This window comes from Podarcis vaucheri, assembly GCF_965113315.1.
Source record: "Podarcis vaucheri genome assembly, chromosome: 1".
NCBI classification, from domain to species: Eukaryota; Metazoa; Chordata; class Lepidosauria; order Squamata; family Lacertidae; genus Podarcis; species Podarcis vaucheri.
The window spans coordinates 41,535,776-41,547,410 of NC_138759.1; the positions used below are offsets into that span (position 1 = coordinate 41,535,776).

The 11,635-nt window shown below is 39.3% G+C and overlaps 1 protein-coding gene across 12 annotated transcripts in view; it reads right to left on the reverse strand.

The window, feature by feature from the left end:
- MEIS2 (Meis homeobox 2) overlaps window positions 1-11,635 on the reverse strand; it is a 233,754-nt gene that overhangs the window by 203,969 nt on the left and 18,150 nt on the right. For all 12 annotated transcript variants that reach the window (XM_082240350.1, XM_082240344.1, XM_082240349.1 and 9 more), the window contains one exon: window positions 10,550-10,664. In XM_082240350.1, coding sequence (XP_082096476.1) covers window positions 10,550-10,664 — 115 coding nt within the window. The remainder of the gene's footprint in view (window positions 1-10,549; window positions 10,665-11,635) is intronic.

Below are 11,635 nucleotides of genomic sequence, written 5' to 3' on the forward strand. Positions count from 1 at the left end.
GGCTGCATTAGAACACAACATATTTAGAACACATAGTCACTATAAAATAATAACTTGGAATGATTTTCAAAATATATTTTATGTTATATTATTTTAAAGAACCCATCATTTGCAAGGGTGGGTGGAAACTAATGGAGTAAGATGTAAGTCTTAAAATGTATTATAATATTTTAAGAGCTCACTCACCTCTAAGCTTTAAATTCAATAAAAGATGAGAATCTGCAGTTTTCACCAGTATAATGACTAGAAAACTGTACAATAAATAAAAGAGATTTACTATGAAATTGTAGCCCCACTGACTGGTGTGGTTAATAGAAAGGGACATAATACAGTTACAAAAATATTATTTTAAAAAAATAATCCAGCAGGTATTTTTTTCAATATAGGAGGGTAAAAAGCAAAGGAAGATGGGTGGATAATAAACTGTTAGCTTCTTTAGCTCAGTTTGATCTGGCAGTTTAATGGTTAATACACATGCAGTGTGTGTAGTGTGAGCTCAGCAGTTACTGGGCCAACTGTCTCAGTATTTCTGGGAATTCTGCCTATTCACAGTGCAGAGATGGTTCAATTGCTGCAAAATGTACAAAATGAATTTTACAAAAATGAATTGCAAGGGAAGCCCCATTACAATGATTTTACAGCAAAGATGTCAACATCAATTTTTCTCTCATGCATAACTAATGATTAAAACAGCATATTCCATTTGCTTAAGACAATTTATTTCATATTGGCACATCAAAAATATTGAAACAAAGTCATCCCTGTCCTTTTTTATTCATTGCTGCTGAACCCACACTATTGTTAAAACTAGAATAATAATAATAATAATTATAATAAAAAACAAGCTTGGCAAGCAATGCTTAAACCAAAGGTTTCATCAATATTCTTCAATTTGTCAACATCTCAATGACAGCAACAGGAGGGAAGTGCGTGTTTTTGTCTGTGCTTTAAAACATGGGGAGGCCTTTCTCTTAAAATAGCTCCCATCCACCATGCTAACAGAGATTATTCATGCACATCATTGATAAGCAAAGATCTAAAAACTTAAAAAGGAAAAACGAATTTACAAAACCTTCTTAACTGCTGCATCTAATCCCGCTGAAAAATAAGAAATTTGGCCTGGTGTAGCAAAAGTATTCTGCGTGCAGAAGGGGTTTTTCTGCAGCTGAACTCCTTTGCTGGCTGAGGTGTGCGCCCACAAAAGGCTTCTGTGTTGATGAAGCACCAAGGGCAAGGCACCCAGTGTCAATTGCTGGCTGAGCTCCATACATGCATCCACTAATATGGTATCAGCTTTGAGAGGACTATCATCTGTTTTGTGAGGGAAAAGAACTGTATCCAAGCCTGATTCCATGTCTCCTACATACACACACACACACAGCATGGCCAACAAGTGATCAGCACAATCACACCTGACCATGCTGACGATTTAAGTAGAATGAAAACTTGTAGAACTCTTTGAAATCATATTGCATATTGTTAGTGGGAAAATATAATTGGAATTCATGGAGCTACCACCAAACATTTATTCTTCAGTCATTTTGACTCAGTAAAGTGCTTTGAGGTTTTGCTAAAATCGAGCGGTAGATATGTTAAATAAAAATGCATTAACTTTTTGGCCTCTACTTTCATTCAACAAGATTTCCATTTTCCATCAAGAAAACTCTAGCTGTTTTGAATGGGAAAGTAAAAAAGCTTGAACATATATGTTAGAGCTACACATGTGCCCAATTTGCATAACAATGTTAAGTATCCAATCTTTTAAAAAGTGAATATAAAAAATCCCTAAAATTTTAATCTGGCTGTTGTTTGCCCCCCTGCCCCCCGGTTTCAGTATTCACTTCCGCAATTCTCATTATATGCCCACTGTGTTAATGCTGCTTGCATGATCAAGAAAAGAAAATTTCTATTAAAAAAATTAAGGCCAATTCCATTTTAAAAATTAATTAATAACACAACTCAACTTTTTTCAGTATGAATTAGCTCAAATATGTAGCATAGGATAAGCATGTGTGATTTCAGTGAATATCTCTGCTGACTTTGCCCTGGAACAATTAATGAATTTTTCACACAGAAAACTACATCAGACTATCAAAAAAAGTATTTCAAAGGCGGTTTTAGATATTCACTGATACAAATGTGTGGTTATAACCCTTTCACACACTAACCTCTCCTTTATAACACAGGTAGCCTTATTCAGGGTGATCGAAATTTAGCTGCTTTAAATTTCAGATCAAGTTTTCTTCTGCTTCAAAGTTTATTAAGTTCATGCTCCTAAGCCTAAGACAATGGGACAGGTGTCAGGGACATTTCAATGGATAAGGAAAATCATGAGTGTGAATCTCATAATTCTCCAAGGTTCCTAGCATTGTATCCAGCACTGTGTAAATAATTTTATGCTTGTGCAACAGAATTCCCCCCTCTTCTCCTCCCTGTGTGCACCCCCAAAATTTGTTGCAGATTTTGAGGGTGTGTAGGGGGTTGCAAGAGACGCGGGTGGCGCTGTGGGTTAAACCACAGAGCCTAGGACTTGCCGATCAGAACGTCAGCGGTTCGAATCCCCGTGACGGGGTGAGCTCCTGTTGCTCGGTCCCTGCTCCTGCCAACCTAGCAGTTCGAAAGCATGTCAAAGTGCAAGTAGATAAATAGGTACCGCTCTGGCGGGAAGGTAAATGGTGTTTCTGTGCGCTGCTCTGGTTCGCCAGAAGTGGCTTACTCATGCTGGCCACATGACCCGGAAGCTGTAAAGTGGCTCCCTCAGCCAATAAAGCGAGATGAGCGCCGCAACCCCAAAGTCGGCCATGACTGGACCTAATGGTCAGGGGTCCCCTTTACCTTTACGGGGTTGCAAGGGGCAAGGGAGGGAGAGGACGTTCCATTGCGCACACAGATGTACATTGCAAAATAGAACTGCAGCTTTTGATACATCCAAGGTACATAAGAGATATGCATATAATGGGTGAAGTCCTCATGGTAACGGATTACTACTTTGATTCGTGTGGCTAGTTTCTCCTTTTTTCTTCCTCTGTTCCTCTGTTCACTTATAATCCTAGCCTTGGATATGTACCTGTTCCACATCACACTTATGCCATAATAAGTTCCACAATACACGTCATTGTCTTTGCTGTAAGATACTAACCTGGCTACCTTTCCGGAAATTAATAAAAAAATTGGCTCTTGCCTATTTATAGTTGCAGGCAACTACTGGAGAGTAAATGTGTGTTAGGGTTTCCTCTATGCATCGAAAGTAATCTAGCAATTTCAGTTGCACTCAGATGGCACAGTAATCCATGCCCAGATGTCCATATTGGCCGTACATACTTAAACCAACTTTTGCATGTGACTTTCCATTGCAGAATCAGGTGAATTCCCTGCTTTGCCAATATGTACAAGCTCTGTGTGCATTGCTTCAAGGCCAATGCCTTCTGTTGCAGAACCCAAGGAGAATAACTAGCTACATTTAGATGGATGTTAAAGAGAGAGTTTGTTAAGCCTTTTAAGAGCCAAATGTCTCTTGGGATCAGGCCTTCTGGGTATAAAACTAGCATGATAGGCCATTCATAAAACCCATGTCTCATTAAGTCTAAGACAAGTATTCCTTGGTGGTTTTGTGTAGGCCACATGGTTTAAAATGTTAAAATGTTTGTAGGATTATACATGAAAAGTATAACATCAAATTCACTATCTGAAATACTCTATAAAGAGATAATAAAAGATTGAAAAGTCAATGAAAAGTATATCTGTTACTATTGTATAGAACATCACAAGCTGTTAGCGGTTTAAAGCAGTGATTTGTCAGTGGTTTTTTACTTTATTTTATATAGAAGAAGGGAAATGTAGCACTCCAGAAGACACACAGATCCTTTCTTCCAGACAAATGGCTGGATGATAAAACTGCACATACTTCTAACGTGCTGATTAGGGTTTTACATATATACTTTCTGGCAAAACCCCAGAGTCTTCTTTCTTTCCTCCCCACCTCTCGGACCCTTTTCTGCTATCTCTCTTGCCATAACTCAGCTAACCCAACAGAACCAGTCAGTTTTAAATTTCAGTTGGGACCCCTGTGACCTGTTAATGAATCTACAGAGAGGAGGAAAAACTCACAGTGTTGAGTTATGCCTAGTGTTGCTAGCTGACTTGGAGTCAGAAATGCTTGAAGCGTTAACGTAATTGCAAGAATGTGAAAAATGAAGCGTTGGGCTCCTGAGCAAAGTGAAAGGTCAAAGCAAGCCTTACACAAAACAAGTCTCTGGAAGATGGCCTCATTACACCATTAAATCGGCTTCTTTCCCTTTTTTCTCTTTCTTTGTAAAATGTTTTAGTGTTTCATTTCTATTAATAGAGTTAGTTAACCCTTCCTGGCTTTAAATACATACGTACATTCATACAAACAACAGCAAAAGAATACCAAGAATATCTACTTTTTCCTCTTTGACTGAATATTTTCTGACACAATTTGCTTCAGTGAATCTCAGCCACAATTAAGGTAGCAATTGCTTTGGAGCAGTCTAATAATCAAGACTAGTACAAGATACAGTACAGTTTGGTTTTCTCTTGTACAACCAAGATGACATGCTAAAAACAACACTGAGCCCAGCTAATATAATTAGGATTATCTTTCACTGAACACTGCCCAAAGGGTTTAACTCTTTCAATGCCAGAGTTACAACTCACTCATAACTTTTTTCTTTTCTTTTTTTACTTCACCAGTCCTTTTTAATGCTATCATGGTGCTAGCCCTTCTCCCGGCTGTAAAATCTCTTCTTCTTCTTAGAATGTTCTAGAAAGAACAATAATTTAGGCAGCCGCCTTTGTTACAAGAGGATCTAAGGCCAAGTATGCCCACAACAGTGCTGAAGAAGAAATTTAGGAGGACTAACCCTTTCAAATTTCCCCCACTTTTATCTTCCATTAGCTGACCCACCGAGGAAGTAACATAAGGAAGTTACTGACTTCTCTTCCTCACATTCCATTAAGTTGTTATAATGGGAATACAACAATGTTTTTGTTTGTTTTTTATCTTGCTAAGCTCGTATACAGTGATATTTTTCCAGAAAAGGAGGTGACAGAACTCACCATGAACGTCCCGCTTGTTTTCTTATAATGGCAATGGTGCCCACCTGAGAAGTGCCGGTGAGTTCTGGCTGAAAAAAAGCTCTGCTCGTATATAAGGATTGAGATGAAGAAGTGAAAGAAAGAACATAACCTACAGCCTACAGTGAAAGAAATGAAGTGAGAGCATCCAGGGATGTGGGTGTGTGGGTTTGTAAGGGAGGAAGAAAATATTCAGATATTCTTCTTCTGTGTTTGCAGCTTTAAGACACACACACTGAAGCTGGAAAACAGTGCCTGAAAATTCACATCTTTGCAATGCAACAGCAGTCAGAATTCTTTTTACACATGCTGGCAAGCCTCTTCAAAACTAGTGTGCAAATCGTATGTGTCATCTGAAGTGGGAAAAAGTAATGCTGGGATGAGAGAAAGAGACTGAGAGACAAAGATATGGACTACTTACACATGTTCATCAGTGGGATGCTAATGGAATTTTACATATGCCTCCATCTCAGGGAAATTTTTACTGGCATAGTGGCATCCTTAAGGGACCAGCAGCTATGGAAAACTTGCTACTATGGAACAAGGTTAGGGAAGCAGATGGTAGCATGAGAGGAGTACATTGCTGATGGAAAAACACAAAATATACACAGAGCTAAGAATGAAGAAACCCAGTTCTTTAATTTCCATGTTAAACAGATGAGCAGGGAAACAGTAAGGGCAAGTAGTTCTTGCATGCCTACAAGATTGTGTTCAAGGAAATCACAATCCTAGACAGAAACAACTTCAATACATCTCCCTTCACAACACAGCCTAAAGTTGGGCTGACAAGGGCTCAGGGATGGAAGGGAGGATTTGAAAGTACTGTATAGCCTAGAAGTATCAACTTTCCCAGGCTCCCATATTGTCTCAAAAGATTCACTTCAGTTGCTTAGGGGACTATTTCCTGCGGGTTTTTCAGATATTGCCCCCTCCAAAGGAAATGATAAAGGCAAACACAACGGAAGGGTTCTTTCAGAGTTTTCATTCTCTTGCTGGCATTTCCTGAGAAGAGAAGGAGATTGTGACCAGCAAGGCTTTTGCATAGACTCCTGCCCAAGCACAGTGTAAGTGCCAACTTATGGGGTGCTAACTGTTCGCCAGAATGTGAGTACACACTTGGGAAGCCAGCTTTTCAGAACAATGTGTGTCAGACATATAGAAAATATTGGTCTACTAAATGAAGCAGCAGTGAAGGTGATTTACTGGTCAAGTAAGAGCACACGGATTGGCTAAAGAATCGGTTTGTGAACATAATGTAAATATTGTTGAGCTGTCTATGAGTCTAACCTCTGAGGCCTGTGACAGCTGTCCAGAGTGGTTGGGGAAATCCAACCAGATGCACGGGGTATAAATAATAAAATTATTTATTATTATTATTATTACGTTAAAGAGACGACATCAAATCCTCCAATCTACTTCTGAGCAGTATATATTTCCTATCTTTACAGTTTCCTGGTCCCTATGTACTATAACACATCATGGAATTAATGTATGTGCCTTTCTGTAGAAGGATATATATATTCATGACTAAGAATTGAAGGGATCCACATCACTACGGCTATGAAGATACATAGGCTTGGTGTGCACTACACCAGAATTAAAATCATGTTGACTTTGTAACCCTTGCACAAGGCATGCATTTGTGAAAGACAGTTTTAGTTATTAATGATCACAGAGTTGGCTATTTTTATTGTTTCAGAATACGACTTTATGTTATACGTTTTGTTCACCACCATCTAATTATTAAAAAGGAAGGTTACATTTTTTACTTTTCTGGTTGCAGGTCTGAGAAGACTTTCAGTAACAAGAACAGGAACTTGTTCAGGCACTTAATTTGGCTAAATCACAAACTCCATGAAAGTATGAAATAATAATGAAGCAACTAGAAATAAATATCATACATGAACTGGGATCAGAAGAGCCCTTTGTGATTAATTTAAGCACTTGCCCACAGCCCATAAGCTTCTTATTTCCCACTCCATGGCAGGAAGGTTTTTTGAGAGGCTGAACTGAGTTTCTGGCACAGATTTTGGAGCTATGTAGGAGCCTTCTGTTGGAAGGAGAGGGTTCAGAAGTCCATCTATCTATGCAAACTGGAACACAAAGTTCCTTGGACCAGTTCATTGTGTTTATATCCCACTTTCCCTATCAGCAACCCCTTGTTGTGAAATAAAATATGGGACCTGGGTTCAGAGTCTAGCACAATGGATGATTGAGAAGAATGCCAAAATAATATGCAGTGTTCCAGCCCACCAGCTTCCATATTTTGTGAAAGAAGATGTATGGGGACTCAGTACTAGTATTTAGGTAGAGGCATGGGCATAGCCAAGGGGCAGCAGGGAGCGGTAGCTCCCCCCCCCCCGATAAAGTTCCTTGGTCCCCTAAGGGGTCAAAAAGGGCTCTGCCCAGGAATCCCACACTACATCATATAACACTGGTGTTAAAGCAGTGGTTCTCAACCTTGGGTCCCCAGATGTTTTTGGCCTACAACTCCCATGATCCCTAGCTCACAGGACCAGTGGTCAGGGATGGTGGGAGTTGTAGGCCAAAAACATCTGGGGACCCAAGGTTGAGAAAGGCTGTGTTAAAGGCTCTACATTGGCTCCCAGTACGTTTCTGAACACAATTCAAAGTGTTGGTTCCGACCTTTAAAGCCCTAAACAGCTTTGGCCCTGTATACCTGAAGGAGTGTCTCTACCTCCATCGTTCAGCCCGGACACTAAGGTCCAGCTCCGAGGTCCTTCTGGCGGTTCCCTCACTGCAAGAAGTGAGGTTACAGGGAAACAAGCAGAGGGCCTTCTCGATAGCCGTACCCACCCTGTGGAATGCCCTCCCATCAGATGTCAAGGAAATAAACAACTACAGTATTTGACTTTTAGAAGACATCTGAAGGAAGCCCGATTTGGGGAAGTTTGATGTTTTATAATGTTTTGAATATTCTGTTGGGAGCTGCCCAGAGTGGTTGGGGCAACCCAGCCTGATGGGTGGCATACAAATAACAACATTACTACTACTACTACTACTACTACTACTACACTACAGGGTACAAGTCTATGACACAAAAACTGCACTTTTAAGTCTTCATGAAAACAGTGGGATGATAATTCATGCCAGGGTGCCTACACAACAATTTTATAGCAGCAAGCTCATGTTTTGCCACTGAAGAAGTCAGAAGTCAGCTGTACCAGACTTAGCTCTCTTATAAGTACACTTTAACAACAAATAAGTGTGCTAACATGTCTTTGTCATATTCACATATTATATTTTTACGCACACATTTTTAAAAAACAAAAATCTTACCCATATAGCTTAAAAAATAAAGAAATATTATGGCTATGCAACAGAATGCCACCTCTCTCTCCTCTCCCCGTGTACCCCGTGCTCCCCAAATCTGTTCTGGTGGTTCTCCCAACCGTCTGGATTTGGGAAAGGTGTGGGTTACATGTGCGAAAAGGAGTAGGGGAGTAGGGGAAAGTTCTGTTGTGCAAGCACAAGGACTTACAGTAACAAAACAAGTGCACTGGACACCATCTAAAATGTGTGCAACAGCTCTAAGGCTCTATTTTCAACCATACTTAGGGAGAAACTGCACAAAAGTTGGGAGTTTCAGGAAGATAGGAACCTGTTTATACAAAAGTCTTCGTCAACCCGATGCCCTCCAGATTACTTCACCTGTATGCATTAAGATTCTAACTCATTTATGCATGGGCAAAATAGAGGAAATGCAGAATCAAAAAAAGAGGATGCAGCTTTGAATAAAATTTAGATATATATGCTAATATATATGTTCACATGCAAACTTAGAAATAACTGCTACAGTTTAATAGAAATACATGCATCTAATCATGGTGGCGAAGACTGTGACCAGGTCAGCTTTGTGCCTGATCAGTCTGTTGTCCAGGTGCTAACATTTCCCTTCCTGTGGTTCTTTATATTAGACTGGACAGCCCTTGAAGTAGGACACAGGGTCATGCTACTTCCTGCAGTGCTCTTTGTACCAAAAAAGATGTTAAGCGTTCCATCCATGGAACTCCCACCCTATGTGTGAACTTTCCCACAATTGTGCCCCAGCTCTTCAACAGAGGCAAATAAGCACAGAACATGTAGTAGTTGTACCGAAGGAGCATTTATTCCTAAAGAAGCCAGCAGAAATATTAATCTTATGTAATGATCATGGGGTTTGCTGCCATTAGAAAAATATGCATAAATTAATCAATCACAAATATGTATGAGCTTGTCCCTTACAACCAGTCATGAACTACCTATATTACCTTCAGTAAAAGCATCTGAAATCTGAATCTTTTGAATAAAGGATTAATGCAAACACAGTTGTACTCATATAAGGGACAACCATGCCTCATCTCCAAACCTCTGAGGTTTTGGTCTTCATAGACCGGTGCAACCGTCTTCCCTATTATTCTTGATTTAAGAAAACCTACAGCACTTTAAAACGAGACAGTAATGATAAAAACTGTTTTGTAATATAATATAAATGTACATCAAAACCGGAAGGCTGTGGAAAACCCATTTTAAAATGTTTGCATCGAAAGCAGTTACTCCTCAGGCCTCAGTCTGAAGTTTAATGAACATTTTTTTTTGGGGGGGGAATACCCAGTTATGCAAAATGAGTGGCACTGGATTCAATGGGATTAACAGCCCTATCTTAATTGTGCTTTCTTGAAATTAAATTCTACTGATCAGGAAGTAGCATACAATTGATTTTAGTAAAATTTGCTTCAAGCTAACATCTTTAATTCTAGGTTGTAAATATAGTGTACAAGTGGACACAACTACTTTTTTGTCTGAATTCTAATGCTGAAACCAAACCCCTTTCCATTTATTTCAATCTGATTTTTTTAATGCAGTGAAATAGATGGCAATCCACAAGCCACTCACTGCAGAAGTTTAACTATTAACTTTAATGTGACTACTCTGGAAGAAATTGTGATACGGATTGGAGCCCGGCAATGGTTACATGTGATTTTGCTTTTTAGCAAGTTAAGAATTTATGTTTGTTTGTTTTTTGTGGCTTAAATGCATTTCAACTAGCTATTGAAGCCTCCTTTTAGCTGACAGTACAAATTAAATTTTCTGTTTAGAGACCAGTACGAATTGCTCCATCACAGCTGGGGTGCATGTCTGCCATGATATTTACTTACACCACACAAAAATAAACTGTAGATAACCAAATTTGTAAAGGAATTGGCAGAACTAATCAATTGTTATTGCAAAGCTTGTTTGAAGATTAGATATTTAGCTTTGAAATAATAATAAAATACAGCTAAGTAGGTTGCAAAAAGGAAATAAATGTCTCCCTAAGTTACAGCTGATTACACTGCAAGCCTGCCACTCTTGTGTTTACACTAAGGCAGATGCACTGATATAATAAAAGACACTGAAGTTATTTTAGTCATGCCTACTTTGCACAGGGAAAAAAAGCTTGACCTTTTACCTTGCTCACTGCTGTTGTCTCCACTCTGGGAAGCATGGCCCCCACTGGAAGGCCCTGGTGTGCCTGCTGAGTGCGTTGAGGTTGCATCATCGTGGTCTCTCCAAGAGGAAGGATTCTGATGTCAAAATGTTGTTTTTTCCACAGTTATCATTCCAATAGCAAATTGAGGAAGGGGAAGGAGAGAGGGAGGCAGAAAAAAGTGGGCACATTAGCACTTGTAAAGACTCCCAAAATGCAGTTACTGTTTAGAGGACATACTAATGTACCAGTTCAGTGCATGTTCAAGCACATTGGTTTAAATGAATTTTGCTGCAAAGTGTGCTTTGAATAATAGCTTAATTTCCCCTTTAAAATAGACTCAAAGTTTGATTTTTTAAAAATACATATTCAGTAGCAGTCTATTTTTAATTCTTAAAAATGCTTCAGAAAAATACTTTGATAAACTTGCAGTGGCACCTTAATCCCTTGATTTTAATTTATGTGCAATGCAATCCTACAGATGTCTATTCAAAACTAAACCTTATTGAGATTTACTCCCAGGTATAGGATTGCAACCTTGGTTCTAGTAATCAAACAGGAATGATTATAGGTATGGCTATATGTATTCCTCCTTTTGGGAACTCCTGCAGCCAGGATCTGCTTTCCTTTAGACCACATCAGTGAGGCCAAGAGGGGGGCCTTGTCAGGGCAGCACAGGACCTCCATACACACTGCCCAGGCTTGCACCCTGGGGAGGTCACTTCGGTGCTGCTAACACAGTGGTTTTACTTCACCCGCAGAGGCAAACTCCATTACCTCTTGAGACAGATGCCAACAACCACAACCACAACATGTAGGAAGTGTGAGATAATTTTAGCTTTTTAAAAGAGATTGTATATCAAAATGCTTTCTAGATGTCTAAGACTGTCCCGAATAACCTCTGGGCAATTAGATGTATCTGTCTTTCTAATAGTATTCTTTTTCCATGAAATAAAAGAGAATGTGTGATTTAATATTATAGGAGATTTGGCAAAACTTGACTAAGTGAACCTTCTGCCTTAGTTGTTTAGTCATAACTCCTCATCATTTTAAATGTACTGAGCATTG